Source organism: Babylonia areolata, chromosome 2, assembly GCF_041734735.1.
Source record: "Babylonia areolata isolate BAREFJ2019XMU chromosome 2, ASM4173473v1, whole genome shotgun sequence".
In the NCBI taxonomy this organism is placed as follows: domain Eukaryota; kingdom Metazoa; phylum Mollusca; class Gastropoda; order Neogastropoda; family Buccinidae; genus Babylonia; species Babylonia areolata.
Window position 1 is genome coordinate 40,986,355 of NC_134877.1, and position 22,433 is coordinate 41,008,787.

At 42.9% G+C, this 22,433-nt stretch overlaps 1 protein-coding gene across 3 annotated transcripts in view; it reads left to right on the forward strand.

The window, feature by feature from the left end:
* The window catches only part of LOC143301399 (uncharacterized), a 62,126-nt gene that overhangs the window by 19,944 nt on the left and 19,749 nt on the right, over positions 1–22,433 (forward strand). For all 3 annotated transcript variants that reach the window (XM_076615670.1, XM_076615660.1, XM_076615651.1), the window contains exon 3: positions 21,707–21,923. In XM_076615670.1, coding sequence (XP_076471785.1) covers positions 21,707–21,923 — 217 coding nt within the window. The remainder of the gene's footprint in view (positions 1–21,706; positions 21,924–22,433) is intronic.

Consider the following 22,433-nt stretch of genomic DNA (forward strand, 5'->3'; position numbering starts at 1 on the left):
TGAGAAAGAAAGTGGTCTACCTTTAACATTTCCAAAAAGTAGAACGAGCAAAACATCGCAGCGTCATTTATCCTGATTTTATGACGTCATCTGAATTCACGTTTACACTGTTTAGCACAGCATGCTCTTGTAGCATCTCGTTGGAAAGCTTTTGTGTCAATGAATACAACTTACAAAATCCAAATGACGCAAAATGGAGCAATCATTCCTTGAAATATACTGACATGTACACCAACAGAAGTGTGTCGAAGCAGCGTTAAAGCGAACTTTTATTAAGTTCAACTTTAAAAGTAGGTTGAAAGTAGCCCATTAAAAGTACCGATTTTTTTCCAATGTGCAATGTGCATATATACAATGCGTGTAATTATACCCACATAGACGTTAACCAACTCTGCTTTACTTTATTTGCAGTTTACTTTTGCACATGTGGAACAGAGAATTCTGAAGCCTACTTGTACAACACAGGTCTTGAGTCTAGAAAGAAAAAAGAAAAGAAAGTTCTCTCCGCACAGTCCAGTCATAATTAAAGACAATACGAGAAAAGGCACAAGAAGCAATAATAAACGATTAAACAATTTGCTATAATAAAGTATTAAAAAAAGAAAAAGAAAAAAAAAGAGAATAAAAATAAACACGAGAAAGAGAGAAATAACAGTTGGCGTAGGGCAGACAGTTTTAGTTTCAATGTGTCATATCGTGCGGACTGTTCCACATGCATCGGCTGTTAAAAAAGTAGTAGATGCCAGACTGATCCATATTGCAACACCACATCAACTGGAGCGGACGCCTGACCTTCGCAAAGCTGCGCGCTGGTCACAACCAGATCGGTGTTTATTCACCATCACCGTGATTTCAACAGCTCAAAACAGGTTGTTGATGTATGAGAACGTTTGTTTGTCTCTGCCTATCTTTCGACATCTTCCCTCCTCCCCCCCCCCCTCCTTTTAGACTGTCCCACCCCTCCCTCCGCCCAGTTCTCAGCACCCCCAGTCCCTTTCCTTTATTTGAGCTTTGTTCGAGTTGATAAATTCCCCGCTCCTACCCCCCTCCCCCCCCCCCACCCCCCTCACCCTTTTTCTAGTTGTTTGTTTTTGTTTCCCTGTCCCGATCTCCTTTCAGATTGTACTGATGATAATGGAGTATTCATGGAGTGCTTGTAAAACCCTAAGAAAAAAACAAACAAAAAAAAAACAACAACAACAGCGACAACAACATGAGAGACTGAGGCGCGCGCGCGCACACACACACACACACACACTACATTCGTTTAGATAGACGCTTACGCACCCACGCCATGCATAGTCTACATAAATAGATCGTATACCTGCTCTCTCTCCCCCTCTTCTCTGATTGAATACCTGCTCTCTCTCTCTCTCTCTCTCTCTCTCTCTCTCTCTCCCCCCAACCCCTCACCCCCTCTCTCTCATACACACTAATACATACCCCCCCCCCCCCCCCCCCCCACACACACAACACACACATGGAGGGCAAACACAGAGAGAGAGGGAGAGAGAGAATGAATCTGCTTCCCTCAAATCCATCATAATTATGTTTAACAGATTGAAAACCGGCAGGAGTTGTAAAGTTGCATGACGTTTCTTCACTTGTGTTCATGCTGTCCATGACGTTCTTCACCACTGCACATCATTCATCTCTTTTCCAAAATGGAGATGTTCTTATCATATTTTACTGTCTCGAGTGTGTCGTCAGTGACCTCGTTTGCTGAAGTGCAACACCCTTCTGGCCACTTCTGCGGTTTGCGCGCCGACGATGTGAAAGCCGATGGGGAAGATTTAACAGCTGGGGAAAAAATATAGATATATATCTCCGATGAATATATATATATATATATATATATATATATATACCCCAGCCCCCCCCTCTCTCTCTCTCTCTCTCTCTCTCTATATATATATATATATAGAGAGAGAGAGAGAGAGACGGACAGACAGACAGACAGACAGAGATTCATATTGATAGATATAAAGAGTAGAGATATTGACATAAACACAAAGAGAGGCACATACACCGAGGGAGGGAGAGAGAAAAAGAGAGATAACGATGATTTATTCAAGAAGAGGCCACGGCCCCATTTGAAGGGGGTAATTTACAATAAACATGCATTTCACACGTTAGCCACATACACACATGCATTACTTTCAACGCGCTGTCATTTTACAACGAAGCAGGCCTGCGCCTTCTTTTGAAAAATATATAGACAGACAGAAAGGGAGAAAGAAGTTGGTGGGGTGCAATATTCAGTTTCCCAAACAGGCGTCACTGCGTTCTGAAAATCCATATTCGCTAAGCCACATCTGCTAGGCAGATGTCATACAGCAGCATAACCTTACTCGCTAGTTAGGCCTTGAGTGCATTTATATGATTATATTTGTTTAACTGTCAGAGTGGATTTTTTTTTCCAGAGGACAACACTTATGTTGCCATGGGTTCTTTTTTCTGTGCACAAAGTGCTGCACACGGGACCTCGGTTTATCGTCTCACCCGAATGACCAGACGCTCGGTCTGATTTTCCGGTCAAACTTGGGTGAAAGGGCGAGAGCGGGAATCAATACCGGACTCTCACGGAGACTGTAATTGCAAATGTGCGTCTTGACCATTCAGCCACTTTCCCTCCCATAAAAGATTCGTATCTCAAGGTGGAAAAGGAAAATCATACGATCAGCTTTAGAAGCGTTTTTTTTTTTTTTTTTTTTTTTCTTCTTCTGGTTTTAGAACTGAATAATAATCAAGGCCACGGGCATGTGTGCGTCAGTACACACACACACACACACACACACTATCTCTCTCTCTCAGAAAAAAAAAGTTTTACGTGAAATCGTAAGAGTGGGGAAGGGTGGGGGAATGGGGTTAGTGACGGTGGGGGCGCGGAAAGGGAACGGTATAACGGCGTAGTGAGAGGGAGTCTCGAGGGATGGGAGTGGGGGCACAAAAACTTTCCCGTGTAAAGTGTTAGCGAAGAGAAGGGGAGGGAGAGAAAGACACAGACAGACCGACAAAAACAGGCGACAGACAGATTCGTAAGGTCTTGTTACCGTCACGCGAAAGGCGCCGATCGTGTTCTTGAATGCCACTCGTTCTGGTTCTGATTTGCTGTTGGCTCTCTACTCCAAAACGAACAGTAATCTAGGCAACCCAAGCCAACAGAACAAGACCTGCATAGGTGGTCGTGACACACGACTGACCCCCTCACACACACGCGCGCGCTCGCGCGCGGCACGCACACACGCACAGACACACACACACACACACACACTTATGCATGAGGCGATGGTTCAATGTTCGATCTTCTTTCTCTTTGTCTCTCTGTCTGATAAACAGTCGCAATAGACCATTTTTTACGGCTGCCACTCCAGATTTGTAACTGGCTGTAGACCCGTTCTAAACTCGTTGAGAACCAAGAAGAGTCCGAAACTGCTAATTGCACCACGTTTGGGTTTGATCGGTGCATCTCGTTTGGATTCGCATCACTTTGAGGTTTTGGGGTAACATTTGCATTCTCATCGGTTTGGGGTAATATTTGCATTGTTTGCATCGCCTTGGGGTAACATTTCCATTGTTTGCATCGATTTGGGTGACATTGCACCGCCTTGTGTGACATTTGCACCGTTTGCATCGCTTTGGGTGACAATTTCATCGCTTTTGGCGACATTGGCATCGCTTTTGGTGGTATTCACATCACTTTAGATGTCATTTGCATTGTTTTGGGCGACACTTCCATCACTTTGGGCAACATTTGCATCGCTTTGGGCGACACTTTGGGCAACTTTTGCATCGCATTGGGCGACATTTTCATCGCTTTGGGCAACATTTGCATTGCTTTGGGAGACACTTCCATCGCTTTGGGCGACATTTGCAATGCTTTGGGCGACACTTCCATCGCTTTGGGCGACATTTCCATCGCTTTGGTTGACAATCCTGTCTGTATACAGACAGACAAATGTATGTCTGCAAAGCAGTTGCACACCTGGTACTACGTGCAGTGAGGGCTGCACGTATTGTCACCGGCGACAATCCATGCAGGGGCGACAATACATGCGCAACCCACGGTTCTATGTAGGGGGCGAATAAGTAGGCTAAACTCTCGGTCCGAAACTAACAGTAAGTTGAGGAAACAGAAACATAGGTCGAGAAAACATAACAAACTGTTGATGAAAAATGAGAGAGAGAGAGAGAGAGAGAGAGAACAAGGAAGGTTACTGACAGAGGAGAGAAAAGGAAAGAAAGGTTTGTATGTGTATGTGTGTGGGGGGTTAGGGGGGCATGGGGGCGGGGGGGGGATGTCGGAGGTTGGGAGTGTGCACATGGTTGTCGGGGACTGGGGATGGAGCGTGACGGTGTGGAAAGGACATAGAAGCAAAGAGAAGCGAGTTGAGAAACAAGGGACTAGGGTGTGTGGTATAGAAGGGGGAAAAAAGGGAGGGGTGTCTGTACAAACGAAAATAGGTTTATGGGAAAGAAAATAGGTGACCGGGGAGTAGGGGACATCAAGATGGCCAAGAAATATAATTTCTTTCTCTTGTTCCTGTGATGTAAGTACACGCACAAGATCTGTCATAGTGAAAGCCATATCAGAAGGTGTCCACTGACGTATTTCAACGAAGACAGTACTCGGATGTTTGAAAGGTTTTTATTTTTCTTTGTTTCTTGTTTTTTGTTTGTTTGTTTTTTTGTTTGTTTCTTTTTGTCTGGTGCGTGCGTGCGTGTGTGTGTGTGTGTGTGTGTGTGTGTGTGTGTTTGACGTCCGCGCGGCGTGCGTGTGTGCGTGTGTTGTGTGGGTGTGCAAGTTTACGTGCATGCGTGTGTTCATCTTCCGTCTGACATCACCGTGGGACTTAACAATATCTGAATGAAGGAGAGGTTGGTTTTGTGTGTGTGTGCGCGCGCGCGCGCGCGCACGCGAACCTGTATGTGTTCGTATGTGTGGCAGTATGTGTAACAGCAGCAACTTTAAAGAGTTCTGAATAAAATTCAGATCATCATGAATCATCAACACATTACTGACTTGTCCATCAACCAACCAGCCAGTCAGTGAATCAGTCGGTCAACCAACCAGCTAGCCAACCAGTCAAGTCACCCAGATGACTGATCAGTTACTAATTATAAACCAGTCACTTGATCAGTCAGTTCAGTTAATCATAGATCCGAAGTCTTGTCTTGGAATCCCATGTGTCAGCACATGATCAAAATGATTCCCCCTAAAAGGATGAATAAGATAGTCTATAAAAAAGAAAAAGAATGAAAAAAAAAAGAGAAAAGGTGTACCGTGTTCATGAAGGTAATGTAGATTCTTGGGACAAGGGAGATTATGTGGGTAAAGTATACCTTTGGCCTAGACTCGAGCCTGAGGAGTATTATATTGCTGAGTGGTGATACTTGACTCGTCTGTATGTGGATCATTATTTTTGAGTGCCTTAACCTCGATAAATGCGGGCAGGTTGGTTCGGTTGTGACACAGGCGTTGTGATGTTTCTTCTTTGGATATTCCTTCTCTGTGTTTTTCTGGCTCTGTCTGTCTGCCTCTCCATCTGTCCAAACTCACCCACCCAATCATCCATCTCTCTATGTTATCTATCTGACTGTCTGTTTATCGATGTCCATCTATCTTTTCGAGGCTTTCCTTGCCTATGCCGATAACATTTCGAGTGAATGGGAGAGGGAAAGAGAGACTTAGACATACACACACATAAGAGAGAGAGAGAGGGGGGGGGGAGATATGAAAAAAACAAAACAAACACAACTCCACCTATAACCTACCACGTCCTGATATATTGATTTATCCCAGCACCATCAGGGTGAAAGCCCAGCCCTTTTACCACAAGGCTATACTGTGCATGTCACTGTTTGACGTTTGACGTTCTAGGAAGACTGCTGCCACGTCTTTCAAGCTTTTCTCAGTGCCAGACATGCACATGCAGCATACATAGTATCACGTCAAATCACGCGATACAAATGATACAAACAATACCCGACAGCAATATTCACCTATTTAGTGATTTATTTATATATTATGAACAAACAAAATCAGAAGACCTGACAGTTATATTCAAAGTGTAGCACACGTGCCTGGCACAGCCATCCTGTGACACGTTCCGTGGCAGGCAGTGTGGGGAAGTTCTTTTCTCCTGTCGTGAGAACGACTTTTATATTACACGTCGAAAACAACTGTCAAATGATAGTGATTTGCATTTTATCCTGAAAAAAGGAAACCATATTGTGAAATACGAGTGGGTTTGGGAAGAGGGAAAATATTCCATTTTTTCCTTTTCCTCTCTCTTTTTGTCCCCACTTGTTCGTGTTTGGAAAACCCGAATTCTCCCTCTCTCTACCTTCATCACCCCCCCCCCTCTCTCTCTCTCGTAGTTAAACCAAACCTCTAAGGCATGTCCATATTGTCCGATGATGTCTCTTGCAGTCTTCCTTGTGCTCGCTTCACAAGTTTGCGATCGTACACATATCTTTTAAAAAGAAATTTGTTTAAAGTTTGGTCATTATTTCATGTAGAATAATTGGACCAACAGGCAAGTCGAGTTCGTTCGTCGATGCAGGTGTGCAAATCAGAAAAGACGTGATTTGGCCCGGGAACATGCTGTTCGCTTCAGTCGGAGGTGTCACGTTTTCCACGGAAAGAATTCCGTATCGAGCTTTGCACAAGTAGAATCAGGACACGCAGAACACCTGTTAAAATAAAAAGTCCCTATGCTTCAATAAAATTTACAGCTTTTAAAGATGAGAGCCGGAGCGATTCCTTCGCCATCTTTCTTCGTCGCAGGAAGGTCGTGACCTTTACCTTCGTCGTGATTGGATGGCGAGCCTCGCACGATCGATTGGCTCGCTTCAAAGTTGAATACGTTGTATCCATTGCAACACCTCGTGCACAAGAGCGAGAGCTCGCTAAGAAGGGGCGCCAAACATAACCATTTCAGTAGATCTAGCTCAAGAACGAGGACAAATTCGAATGCCTCGAAGTGTGAACACGACTTTCATTTCGTTTTTATTTGTTCCACAAAGAATTAGGAAGCGGTACAGACATCTTGAAAGGATCAGATGAACCATAATCTGTTTTGAATTATGATTATATAAAATTGCTGCTGTCATTCCTCAACTGACTCCTTACCCGCTCTGTTGCCCCGCCCCCACGCCTTCTCTGCAAGTCCACACCCTGTAACCCATGCCTGTTCCACCCATCTCATTGTCTCACTCATGCGCACGCGCACAGACACACACCTATACTTCTCTCTCTGCAGTACATACATAAATACACCACATGTTTACGTGCGCACGCGCGTGCACAGGCACACATTGTATTCATCCTACATACGTGCATACATACCCGCTCTCATGCTTTTCTTTGTGCTCATGATAGGTTCGTGGCTTCGCCGTCGTAGTAAAAACGTGTAACTCCTGTCAACTATGTTTGATGTATTAATGATCAGAACTGCATATGATAAGATCACTGAGTTCGGATTGTATTTGGCTTGAAATAAGTAAAATGTCAGCCACTAATTTTGAAACGAGAAGTTTGGATCTTCACTTTATGAATTTTTAAGTCGGCGTTTGCTTTCTGGTTCTGATAGTTAAAACAGCACAGTAATCAACAACATCAGCAGTACATGCAGATGGTAGAATCTAAGTGGTTAATATTGTTGACTGACTGACTGGGAAGTTCTTGAATAGAACTCTGTCAGTAGTATAAATTTCAGTATCTTAATCAAGAGAGAGAGAGAGAGGAGACTGGGTTTGTGTGGGAAACTGGGTTCACACACTTCAGTGTCATCCGCTTCAGGGACGCAGTTTTATGTCACTGACAGTTTCTGGTTGGATTTCCGTGCATCCAGGATGCTAGTGGGAAAGGGATCGACGAGCACAGGACTGTCATGTGATCCGGTTTCTTAACCAGATTTCAGGTGCCTGTGTCTCTGGCCCGGTTGAATCCAGGATGTTAGTGAGAAAGGGAGCGTCGAGCAAGGGCCTGTCAAATAATCTCCAACAACAATGAATCACGATGATATCCCCGCTGTCATCCTTGTCATCATCGATCATCCTGAAATACGGGGGAAGAAAACCCACTGTATTGCTCAGTGATGTAATGTATTTATTAATGCGACTGATCATCGTAGGAAAGGAAAAAGACAAGTGCTCCAGGCAGTGTTGCCTTGTCATGGTCCTGAATCTTAATAAAGTTATATTATCAGAATAAAATAGTCGCTCCTTTCCACGTTTGTGGCTGGTATTCGTCAAGGTCGGCGACGACAGATTTATGGGGGTTGTGTTTGGAGGAACGTAGTGACACTCTCCACTCCTAGTAGAACGCTCACTCCATTTTGTGACCCTGACTTAGCAGTCACTGGCGACTTGATAGATGTTAGGTTGTGAATTCGGAAGTGCTGAAGTGACTCAGCAGTGGTGTAGGGTCTTCCACGTGAGTCCTTGCGTTGTGTTTCCGTTAACTGCTGGAGTTAGGACGAGGACAGAAAGAATTTGGGTGTGTATGTGTAGGAGGGAGCTAGGGTGAAGAGCATGAGAGAAACATCATTGAAAGGGTAAACATTTGGTGCAAACGAAAGGCACTTGGAAGTTGAACGTCTTCCTCCAAAAACCACGCACGCCGACACACTCCCGCTTTTCCTCCTCCTTTCACATAGTCTGTGTTAATGTTTGAATGTGTAGTGCAGGTCTGTGTCTGAAAGTATGGACTAGTTTCCAAATGTGTCTGAAAGTATAGATTGGTTTCCAAGTGTGATTGAAAGTATGGACTTTGTATTCAGTGTGCATGAAAGTTAAAACTGGTTTCCAAATGTGTCAGAAAGTACTGGACTGGTTTCTAAACGTGTCTGAAAGTATGTACCAGTTTCTAAATGTGTCTCATAGTCAATGGACTGGTTTCCATGTGTCTGAAAATGTGGACTGTCTGCCAAAATAATCAGATGTGGCTTCGAGTCAGCGAAATGTCTTGCAAGTAAGGTTATGCAAGTGAGTCGACGTGGCAAGTAATCGGTATTTACCTGTGGAAAAGGGCAATTCCTGGAGATGGCATTCGAACACGTGCTGGCCCGCACTATAAAATGTGCTCTGTGTGTGTGTGTGTGTGTGTGAGAGTGAGTGAGTGTGTGTGTGTGAGTATGTGCGCGCCATCGTGTGTCAGCCTGTGTACATCCATCTTTTTTCTTTCTTTTTTTCAAATTTACTGAACGTGCTTTACTGAACGTGTGTTGTGTCACTGTCAGGTACTGTGTATGGTCTGTAAGTCCCTTTACCTCAGCGGAGATAGAACGCATTATATGACCTGCTGCTGCCGAACATCTTTCTTGCGTATGCACATGCAGACCAAGTATCAGATCAAATATGCACGTTAAAGATCCCGTAATCTATGCCAGACTTCCGTGGGTCAGTTACGGGAAAAAAAAAGAATATATCCAGCATGCACAACCCCGGTAACGGAGCATGGCTGCCTAAATGAAAAGATAAAAACGGCCGTGCACGTAAAAGCCCATTCATAAATAGGATACGTGTGAACGTGGGAGTTGCAGTCCTTGAAAAGAAAGTGAAAAAAAGGGGGACCAGCTGGAGCGGGGTGCCATACAACCCAATTATTTTGTATGATATATTGTATCACCTCATTGAATAGGCAGCGTGTTTGAAGACACATGAAAAATGAAAAGAGAAGTGGCTGAGCGTGTGAATGCGAAAACGGCTGAAACGACTTACGTGTTAGTACCCACCCGTGGCGGCTAGTGCAAACGGTGGAGCCTTAATTATTGTTACGCTTTCAGGGAAGTGGAAGAAGGGGTGTCGGGTGGAATAAAGCTACGTCGGACAAACGGCTATGTCGGACAAACGGCAGCCGTCCTTGCACGCTAGCACCCGTTTGTACCCCTTTTGTACATTCATGTACACATGCGCACACGCTGTCACACACTTCACTACCCAGAAATATATTTGGCTTTTCACCCAGAGAGTGAGCTAGCGACAGAGAGAGAGAGAGAGAGAGAGTAAATTTGTTCAGAGAACATACTGATTGATTGATATGGATATTTATATAGCGCCTATCCTCGGTCGGAGACCAAACTCTAAGCGTTTTACACACACGGAATAAATTACACAACAGGCTGCCTACCTGGGTACAGCCGACTGACGGCTGCCATTGGGCGCTCATCATTCGTTTCCTCTGTCATTCAATCAGATTTCAGGCACGCACAGCTACACACTCAGACAAACATGTAACATTTAATATTTTACGTGCATGACCGTTTTGTTTATTTACCCCGCCATGTAGGCAGCCATACTCCGTTTTCGGGGAGGGGGGTACATGCTGGGTATGTTCTTGTTTCCATAACCCACCGAACGCTGACATGGATTACAGGATCTTTAACGTGCGTATTTAATCTTCTGCGTGCGTATACACACGAAGGGGGTTCAGGCACTACAGGTCTGCACATATGTTGACCTGGGAGATCGGAAAAATCACCCTTTACCCACCAGGTGCCACCGAGATTCGAACCCGGGACCCTCAGATTGAAAGTCCAACGCTTTAACCACTCGGCTATTGCGCCCGTCAATAAGATAAGATATAAGATGATTGCTGCTGTAATCTGACCAAGACCTTTTCAATACAAGAAGCGAAAGAGGAAAGATCCTTTCTTGTGGAGAAATATCTTGTTTGGTCCTGAACTTATCAGTCAGGAACGTAAGAAATTAACATTACATTTCTTAGGAAGATACGTATCGATATCCGGGCTGTGCTCATCTCCTTAACCCCTACTATCCATCCCTCACTCTCCACCCCCCACCCCCACCCCCCTTCGCCCCACATTCCGTCTTTCTCATCGGTGAAACACCGGGAGCATCGATACGTTTTCATTGTTATCAGCTGAAAAACACGCTCTGTGTCACTAGTGACACATGTCACAGATTTTTCTTTTCTTTATTTTTAAGAAAGATTATCCATGGACTTTGAGACTGTTTTATTGGGAAACAAAAAGACAAACGCTTGTAATTTCCAACATTCTGACGCCAAGTGATTAACATATCAGCGTGCAGTGGTTGAAATGTTGATTTGGTCCTTTACCATCAAACGACTGTTAATCAGTTTGGCACACAGTGCACGCGGGCATACAGTATATTAGTGAAATAATCGTTAGCGACTTGTATCCGATGGACTAACTGTCCCGTTTATACAGAAGAGCTGCCGCGTGAGCATTTCCGACTGTTATTTTTCAACGGACGTTTCTTGGAAGCCGAGGTGTGGGAGATGGGAAGGAGAGGGACTCAAATTCTTCAGCTTGGGAGGGTCGGGGGTTGGGGGGTGGAGTAGGGGGAGGGGAGGGCTGGATGTACAGAATGAAAAACAAGGGATATAAAACGTAACCTTGGGGACACCAAACTGCACTGATGCAGTCTCAGAATAGAAGAATAGGAGGACAAGGAGCTGAAAAAAAACAAACCCCAAATAACAACGAAACGCGAGCATTTCATACATGTACGTCGACAGTGCACAGGCTTTTTTGACCGTAGATTGGCCTCGGGCCAGAACACACACAACCAGTGCAGCGCACTGGATGTCTAACACGGGTGAAAAAAACTGGAAATGTGTTTCGCACAATGGAACCAACGATGCATGCATGGCAAAACATGGGAGTGCTAGTGATTTGTTGACAATGGCACAGATACTCTGTTTTACATACTCCCAAGATATCGATACGTATGCTTGTGCTCACAGACCCACACACACAGATACACATAGACACATACGTATGCATACACTCAAGAATGTGCGCGCAAACACGAACACGCACACACGCACGCACACATGCTTAAGAGCGCATATGAATATATATATATATATATATATATATATATATATATATATATATATATCGAGAGAGAGAGAGATGTATGATATATATATATTATATATATCATTTTATGTACACACACACACACACACACACACACACGTGTGTGTGTATGTATGTATGTATGTATGAATATATCATACTGTTCCAACAGCGCCAGAGCTTCTATTCCCCGGATTGAAAACGGTTTCAGAAAAATATTATGATATTATGTTTTACTTCCAATTGTACAAAGTATGTTTATATATGTAGCCTTTGAATTAAAAAGAAAGAAAGAAAGAAAGAAGGCTTTCTGCATAGGCTGGTCGATTTTATCACGTTGGGTCACAGGAATAACCGTCAGGATAATTTATGTTCGTAGGAACTGAATCATTCCATAGACAGGGACACTTCCGGGTACCCGGGATAATCACTGAAGCAGTCCGCAGTCTAAAAACAACAACAACAATAAAAACAAACAAACAAACAAACAAAAAAAACCTCTATATTTCACAGCTCTGTGGTTTCGTTTGGTTACTTCTCTTCCCTCTCCCTCGGAATCCCCCCCCCCCCCCCCCCCGCCCCACTTCCTGTGTGTGTGTGTGTGTGTGTGTGTGTGTGTGTGTGCGCGCGCCTTCTTCATCATACATGTTCATCGGTACGATGGGTGTACTCTTTGTTGTGGATGTAGATTAGCAAGGACAGACTGGAAAAAAGAATGGGTCTCCAACAGCCCAACCAGCAGACCGTGGATTGCCATTTTCTTCACTGTCTTCCTCTATATTATTTTGTACATATTAATTTTTGCAGCTGGTGGTATATATTATGAAGTGACCAGGGTTGTGTGTTTGTGTCCATTTCGACACAGCTGTTGCCTTGACTACTGATTCACTTCATATCGTGTGAGTCATGTTTTTAATACTGGCTCCATCATGGCTACGATGGTGTGGCCATTGTCTTGTGCTGCTTTTGAAGATCAAAGGAGAGGAGGGTAAGAGCGTCGGCCTCGGCAATCAGTCCTGATTTATTCTGATGTGCATCGCTGGGTCGGTGGATATTGCAATGAATATGTGAAAGGAAATAAACGTGAACGTAGAAATACATCTTGCCAAGTAATGCGGAAGTAACAAGCTAACAAACAAAAGAAAAAAAAAAAGTAAGTGAATCAATCCCACAGATTTTAAAAGGGATTTTAAACCGTTTGAAACATTGTGATACTGAAACATATATATATATATATATATATATATATATATATATATATATATATATGTGTGTGTGTGTGTGTGTGTGTGTGTGTGTGTGTGTGTGTGTGCATACAGTTATGATGTACGTAATAACGATGATTTCACCATGTCCTTGAAGGTTTATTTGCTATGCCTTTCTGTTCATGTTAACACCCACGTCCGTGCCCAACTCGGGCTCTCCATTCTCCTGGTCAAATTACTGAATAAACCGAAAGTCTTCTAAAAGCATCGTCATGACACGAAAAGCAAAAGATTTCGCTCCCGACGAGTCCATTCCCTGTGGAGGCGAAGTGGCTTTAAATGCTCTCCGCTACACTGACCCTTTTGAGGTCGGTGCTGCGTCTGGCAATGACACCGTTTTGGCTCCACTGAGGTCGGCCCAGAGTCACACACTTTGGAGTCATTTCAGAGCAGGCCTGTTTTTTGTTTTTGTTTTTGTGTGTGTTTTTTTCCTTCACCCCATGCCCCACATTAACGTCAACATTCTTTTTTTTTCTTTTCCTTTTTTCTTAACTTCATGACAAATCTTAAGGGGTATTATTTTGGGGGCCAGAACTACAATGTCCAAACAATTACCCCCAAAGGGGGTTATTTCGGGGCCAGGGGTTATTCCAGTTCGCCTGTTCCCGTTTCGCCTGCTCTTTTGTCGTGCCGCCACTCACGAAGGCCTTTTTGAGAGTTTGACTCTTTGTTCCGTTTCGCCTACCCGCCAGTCCCCTTTTCACCTACTCTCTCTGTGTAAATTTGTGTTGATGTGGAATTCAGTATTAGAGTGGGAAAGATGCCAGCCCACATTGACTCGTCATAGAGAGTTTTTGGGACCAGGACTGGAGTGTGTTGGGGGCGTCTCAAAATTAACTCACACACTGTTCTTTCACCAGTGATATACTCACTTATGCTTTCTGATCAATTTGATAAGATTTTGATTTTGAGGGTGTAGAGTCATTTCAGAGCAAGGGTAGAAGTCTTTCCGGGCAAACCTCCCACTGGAGTCACTTCAAGCCTTCCCCTGGAAGGTCGCAATAGCCGAGAGGTTTAAGCGTTGGACTTTCAATCTGAGGGTCCCGGGTTCGAATCTCGGTGACGGCGCCTGGTGGGTAAACGGTAGAGATTTTTCCGATCTCCCAGGTCAGCCTGGTTGTGCCTGAAACCCCTTCGTATGTGCACGCACACACAGGATCAAATACGCATGTAAAAGATTTTGTGATCCATGTCATCGTTCGGTGGATTATGGAAACAAGAACATACCCAGCATGCACCCCCACCCCCCGAAAAAGTAGTATAGCTGCCTACATGGCGGGGTAAATAAACGGTCATACACGTAAAATGTTACATGTCTGTCTGAGTGTAGTGTGCGTACCTGAAATCTGATTGAATGACACAGGAATCCAATGGCAGCCGTCAGTCGGCTCTGGACAGGTAGGCAGCCTGTTGTGCAAACGCCCCCGTGCTTGTAAAGTGCATAGAACTTGGTCTCCGACCGATGATAGGCGCTGTATGAGTATCCATATCATCATCATCAAGACGAGGGTGGGTTCATTGTGGGGCGTCACACCGGGAAGTCTTTGAAAGTCTGGGCGGTGCTGCGCGTGTTTGTTCAGTTTGGGAAGGCTTGTGTCGTTCGTTGTCCGCTGACTACAAGTTTCACAGCGAGGGTGAAAATGAAGTTGAATTCTCAACGAAACACAGCATATTTATGCAAGGTATACACACACTGGAACATAAAATCTCAACCATGCGAACCAGTTCGCGAGCACACACACGGATGCTTGCACGCGCGCGCGCACACACAGACACACACACATCATGAACACTCACGCACGCACGTGGCATTTGTGTAATATACACACGCCCAAAAACGCGCGCGCGCACACACACACACACACACACACACACACACACACACACACACACACACACACACATCGAGAGAGTCAAACAGAGAAAAATGGGGTTGGGAGACAGGTAGACAGGAAAAAAACAAACTTTTTTTCAAGGACACATTTTTATCGGGTGTTGATAACAGTGCAATGTTATAACAAGTAATAGTTATTATTATTTAGTTTCAGCATAGAACTAAGGACACTTTGCGTAATAATCAGTGTGCGTCAAGCAAAGTAATGGAGGGGTGGGGGGGGGGGGGGACGCAATCCATATATTGATTTCTAAGAAACATATGGAGTATCATATGTATCAACACATTTCCTTTAGTTAGCCATATACGAAGATATTACACCCATTACATAGTCATGATAAATGTGCATGCACATAAATACACATACACATACATATACATTAACATACTCGCACACTTTCACATTCACATACATCTGTCCTTCAAGTATGATAATACGATCATTGAACCTTCATTATTGTTTTGCATTTTGATATTACATCATATTTTGTTATGGGTTATTGTTTTCAAGAAGGTTTGTATATATGGTCACCATTTTCTAGTAAAGGCCGTGTTTAACATTTCAATTGAACGCATGTATATTTCCACTTTGTAGTTATTTCTTAAATCGTTCAGAAAGTGCTCTATACATTGTTTGATTTTATATATTCTGCATATTTATAGTCAAAATATTTTGCAAAAAGAAGGATATAGTTGAAAGTTTCATCAGTTTTAGTAATTTCATCATTTCCAAAGTGCACTAATTCTATGTTTAACTTAACATTTGAGCAATTATCACATCTTCCTTTCAAGACTTTCTCCAGTTCTTTCCAAAATAATCGAGAGAACCTGCAAAATCATAGATAATGTTGTACTGAATCTTTCTCATTACACATGTCATTGTTTGTAATACCCGCTTTTTTCAGAATTTTGTTTGTGACAAAATGTTTTGACAAATTCTAATTTGTAACCATTCCAATGTTCTTTTTTTTTTTTTATTCTTTCCTTGCACAGAAGGTTATGTTTTCTCTTCCACATCATCAGCATAAAATTTTCATGTTACATATCAAGTAAATACAGCGAAAATACAACTTACGACATATTTGTTGATTATTTTTTTCAGTACTCTCTTTTACTTTTTTTGTTTGTTTCATGGTGGTTTCCAATTAACGGTAATATGTAAGTTTTGCTCCCGCTTAACAAAGGAATTTATGTTGTATCTAAAAAGTGGTTCAAGAATTATGTCATGATATATTTTCGGTCCTTTCTTAAAGCGGGATATTACAGAAAACAATTTTGTAACTGTATTTTTGTAAAACAATGTTAGAAAAAAAACTGATACGATTCATATGCGTCAAGCTATTAGTTCCGAAAGCCCGTTCTTTACTGGTATGCGGAATAAACAGCAGCATTTGCATTTCGTTTGTGAAGACCAAATAATGTCAACGATCTGTGAAGCTGACAGTGTTGGTGGCAGTTACGTATTATTTATATCGTATTCATGTGCTTGTCATATTTTCCGATAATGTTTTCGAGGTCTTATGCCCATTATGTCCTCATGGAGGGAGGGCATCAACAAAGAACCGCCACTCTTGTCTGTGTTGGGCCTGTCTCTGGATGGTACACCAGCAGTGCTTGTGGGATTAGTCATTACTATGACACAGCAGGTTTTAGATGCCTCGGGTTGTTTTGTTACTTTGTCTTTTTTGTGAACAGCTCTGCATGTTACAGGCTCTCTCTGTCGAAGATTTACTGCGTTTGTGTTGTATCACGTTTGTCAGTGCGTTTGTACTCGTGGAAATTCTTCACTGTCATATCATCACCATATTTGCATCAGAGGAACACAAATATGAAGCAGAATATAGTAAAACAACTAGATGACTGACGCATAGTTCTGTATAGGTGTAAAAACAAAATATAAATCATGTTGAATCGCAGTTGTATGCAATATCACTGTTACAAAAAGCGAAAATCGCTTGTCCCGAGCGGGATGCGAACTGGCTGTCTTTTCAGACAAGTCTCTAGCTTCCTTAAACTGCAATCGTTCCTTGACACTCGGTCAGCGATTTATCTACATGTCTGATTATTATTTCTTTTATTTATTCATCTATGTATTCAGTACTTCTCCACTCTCTCAATGTGTAAATGATATCCTTTCTTCACATGTGGTTAGAATAGGCCTTCTGCTACTATTGTACGGTTGACGGAGGCACTTTGTTTTGGGTGTTTTTTGTTTTGTAAAATTTTAAAAAAATCTATTGTGTTTTTTGTTTTGTTTTTGTTGTTGTTGCTTTTTTCTCTGTGTGCCGAAAAAACGTTGATGTAATATTATGAAAATTTTTAGAGATAAAGAATAAAGCGAAAACTGACACGATAGCTGGTCATAAAATCATACTCGGCATTCAATTACTTCATTATAGCCCTCCATGTGAAAGTTTTTTGTTTTTGTTTTTGTTTTTGTTTTGTTTTTTGTTCAGCGAGTTTCGTTTGTCCTGTTGCTTCTTACGTTTGCACTCACCATATGCAACTTAACACATAATATTATATCAGATTAGGAAGAAGAAAAAAAAGGGGTCTGTCATAGAATTGTTTTCTTCTCCTTTCTAGACGAGATGTAAATGAATTCTAAAAGTCTTCCGCGAAATCCTTTCTTTTCTATGCATTCTGTACTAGATAACGTGATGGAAAATAGCCAATTGAAAGGAAACTTCATTTGAGGGCGTAAATTGGTTCTCGTCAATGGTCGATATTCACCAGTTGTCGGAATGTGCCCGAGTATTCTTCGAGTAATACAAATCTATTTGAGTTTGTTATTTTATGACGGTCGAGGAATAGAAACATGTTTTCGAAATCTGTAAATTTAATCATTACTAAACCCGCCACACCCCCCTGTTGATTGTGTGTCCTACCGTTACCCTCCCTTCCCCCTTCCTCCCTTTGCCTCTCCCCTCTTCCTTCCCATAAATTCAATCATTAGCAAACCGCCGTTCCTTCTTTCACCTGCGACCCCACACCCGCACACCCGCTCTGTGCAACACCCCCTCACCCTCTTTTTCACCATCTTCTCCTCCAAAGAAGTGTAACTTTCTGTGTAACTTTTAGTGAAAGAGGCTGCCAGTACAGAACCGTTGAAAACTTTTTCGTGTGTGTGTGTGTGTGTGTGTGTGCGCGCGCGCGCGCGCGCGCGTTTTGCTCCAACCGCACATTCAAATGAGTGCACGAACTGACCGAAAGAAGATAAGCCCACATTCAAATCATATTGTGCTAACGTCAGCAAAGCCCATGTCCGGTTAATTGTTCGAGCTGCTCACAAAAGCTGGTAATAAATCGTGTAGAAGTTCAGGTGACCGGTAGCTGATAATCAACCCAGTGCAGAAGCATAACAACAACAACAACAACAACAACAACACACACACACACACACACACACACACACACACACACACACACAGAGTGTATATTTACACGAAGATGTTCCCATGAGAATCGTGCGTTTTGATTTAAACGCGATGTTGTGATTGTTCTTGGTCTGAATTTGTTGTCATATATATATATATATATATGTGTGTGTGTGTGTGTGTGTGAATGTGCCCTTTGTTGAAATGGCAGTTTTCTTTGTTTCGTTTTTTTATAAATAATTTTTTTATTCTATTGCGGACACTTATGTCACGACATGCAAAGAAAAATCAATATGTTAGCTTGATCCTCTCTCTCCCCCTTTCCACTTCCCTTCCTCTCTTCACGCACTGATGACATTTCCAGCTGCATAAAGGACAGAACCTTTTTGACAAATAACGAAAAACGCGAGAGCTCCTGACACAAAGGCACTTTGTTCACTGTTTGAGACGCAGCAACACCTGATTGGATGTTATTGTCCGCCCAGGTTCCTAACTGCCCTGTTGCCGTTGTTCATAAAACAAGTAACAGTAACGGGGAAAGGCAGACCCGGACCCGGACTCGCACCGCTAGAAAATGACATATTGTATTTTACATACATATTGTCAACTCTTTATTAAGTGGGCGTCGATTGGGGGAACCTGTCAATATTATGAGAGGTGGACGTTATTGGATTGGAAAGGTTGACAGCGTTGCAATGATGGACTGGACTGTCGACAGGTTGTTTTCGGGAAGGCTGAGGACAGGGGAGGGGGGTAGAGAGGGGGGGAGGAGACGATAACTGTATGCCTAATAAAGGAGATGGCATGGAAGTTATTGTGTTCGATATGAATCGGATGCCTCGGCAAACCATTTTGTTACCGTCAAAAGAAAACGGGTGTACTGTAGAAAACAGTCCCGGGCAAGTCTCCGTCTCTCTCTCTCTCTCTCTCTCTGTGTGTGTGTGTGTGTGTGTGTGTGTTTTGTTGTTTTTGTTTTTTGATGATGATGTCAATTTTAATATTTTTTCCGATCGACGATTTCCCTATCCCGATGCTCCTTTTACACCACCGGAGCTTGCTTGTCTCGCAAAAGACAGTGAATATGGTGATCCTTCGCTCGGTAGATATTAAGTGAATATGGTGGTCCTTCATTCGGTAGATATTAAGTGAATATGGTGATCCTTCGCTCGGTAGATATTAAGTGAATATGGTGGTCCTTCGCTCGGTAGATATTAAGTGAATATGGTGATCCATCGCTCGGTAGATATTAAGTGAATATGGTGATCCATCGCTCGGTAGATATTAAGTGAATATGGTGATCCATCGCTCGGTAGATATCAAGTGAATATGGTGGTCCTTCGCTCGGTAGATATTAAGTGAATATGGTGGTCCTTCGCTCGGTAGATATTAAGTGAATATGGTGGTCCTTCATTCGGTAGATATTAAGTGAATATGGTGGTCCTTCGCTCGGTAGATATTAAATGAATATGGTGGTCCTTCGCTCGGTAGATATTAAGTGAATATGGTGGTCCTTCGTTCGGTAGATATTAAGTGAATATGGTGGTCCTTCGCTCGGTAGATATCAAGTGAATATGGTGGTCCTTCGCTCGGTAGATATTAAGTGAATATGGTGGTCCTTCGCTCGGTAGATATTAAGTGAATATGGTGATCCATCGCTCGGTAGATATCAAGTGAATATGGTGGTCCTTCGCTCGGTAGATATCAAGTGAATATGGTGGTCCTTCGCTCGGTAGATATTAAGCGGAGGGAAGGAACAACAGCAAGGCAGTTGGTAACTTAAAAGAAGAAACATTTTGATTCTGTAAATAATTATATCAATAATAATAGAAAATAGAATAGAACAAAGAAGGAAGAGGAACAGGTTATATCAAAATTGTTACGAAAGTAGTTGTAGTCATAATAATAATGATAATAACAATAATGGTAATAATGGCGACAATGATCATGATGATGATGTTGATGATAACATGATAGTAGTAATAATGATGATGATGGTGTTGGTGGTGGTGGGTGGTGATGGAATAAAATCATGAACAATCCTTTTTTCTTTTTTACTTCTGAAAAGAACGACGACACCACTGCTTTCAACATAAGCAAGTCACTTTCGAAGGCAAATAAACATTCGTATAATTATTTGGGAGACGGGCGGGCATACAGTCAGAGAAAGATAGACATACACAGACAGAGCATGCCAAATGCTTTAGGAGAGAAAGAAATGAGGCAGGGAAAAACATATATATCATGTGTGTGTGTGTGTGTGTGTGTGTGTGTGTGTGCCTCTGTGTATGTGTGTGTGCGCGTGCATGCGCGTAATGAAAAATGTAACATATTTTTTTAAGTAAGCGAATGAATAAGATAGTATAGATAAAAAAAAATGCTCATGATCAAAGGGGGACGATAAAAAACGAGATCAAAACGGGGCTTTCAGTACGGTAACTATGAAATTCCCTGTTCCGCAACGTTCGTTTCCAGTTCCACACAGCTCGTTAGCAAACAATGAGGCAAAACAAACAACTGACGATGGAATAGCTTTCGGCACATACTGGTAATCTACAGGGCACAGCTAGTGCACGGCGGATCCACTCCAGAACCTTGTGACAAGGAAGTTTCCCCGAGTCGTAGAGGGAAAATGGATACATAAAGGACCATTCAGACGGTTATCTCACATCGCATCAAAACACTCACGTAAACAATACGCGTTGTAACACCTGTGTGTGACCTTCCTTGATCCTTCCCCGTGTCTTTGTTTCTTTTTCTGTCTATCATTCTGTCTGTCTGTCTCTCTCCCTCTCTCCCTTCCGTTGTCTTCCCCTTCTCTCTCATGCTTACGTCATTTGTGTCTTGAGTCTGTCTCTGTCTCTCTCTGTCTTTCTCTCTCGCTGTCTCTGTCTGTCTGTCTCTCCTGTCTTCTACTAATGATAACGGTGTTTTTTTTTTAAATCTTGCCATGTTCATTTACAAGTCATTAAAAAAGACGAAGGTTCATGATTGGTCAAACAGAATAGAGCTTTGCTTGGTACACATGTTGTAAGATTATATCCTTCTGTAAATATATTCATGCAAAATATGTAATCAGCCCTTCAAATGGGGCCGTGGCCTTGTCGAATAAACTTTCGTTTCGTTTCGTTTCGTCTCTCTCTCTCTCTCTCTCTCTCTCTCTCTCTCTCTCTCTCTCTCTCTCTGTCTGTCTGTCTGTCTGTCTGTCTCCGTCCCTCCCCATTTCCACCGTCTTTCCTCTTCCACAACACCATCAATCACCTCTTCCATCAATAAAAAGAACCCTTCATGGTTTGACAAATCTTCCCCTCTTCACAGGTATCTTGACCCAGGCCGTGACCTTAGTTGCCCGAATTTCCGTCGGTGGCGTCAAGGGCACGGTGACCTTCATTCAGTCATCTTCAGGTGGGGATGTGACAGTGGCTGTGGATGTGTCAGGACCCAACGTGGACCAGGTCAAAACCTGGCAGCTTCACACCCACCGCCTTAACTATGACGTCATCGACCGCTGTGACGACACTCAACTGGGACCCAGGTCAGCGACCCGACGATGATGTCATGATGACATCCTGATGATCTTGTCGATGATGATATTGTAGATGGTGATTCTGACGATTATGATCACTGTGATGATACTGATGATGAAACTGATATTGATGACCACACACACACGCACGCACGCGCACACACACACACACACACACACACACACACACACAGAGCCGTTTTGACTTCTACTGTACGTGCTAATTAAGATCCCTGCCCAGTTATGCTGTTCGAAGTTCGCTTATAATAATTTGTTTCTTGTCAGCTGCAAGACAAGCGCCACTGGCAAACCGGATGAGCTGTGCAGCTCTCATTGTCGCTTGCTTGTACCATGCATACAGAGCTCTTCATTTGCATGGAGGAACTATTCATGCAGAACACGCATTGTAGATGGAAATTCCTCCCCTCGCCCTCTTTCCTCCTGACACGAGTCCGTCATTAAGATGTCAAATTCATTCCAGGACAAACCGTTGACGTTTGTTCGGCTTTCCTTTTGATT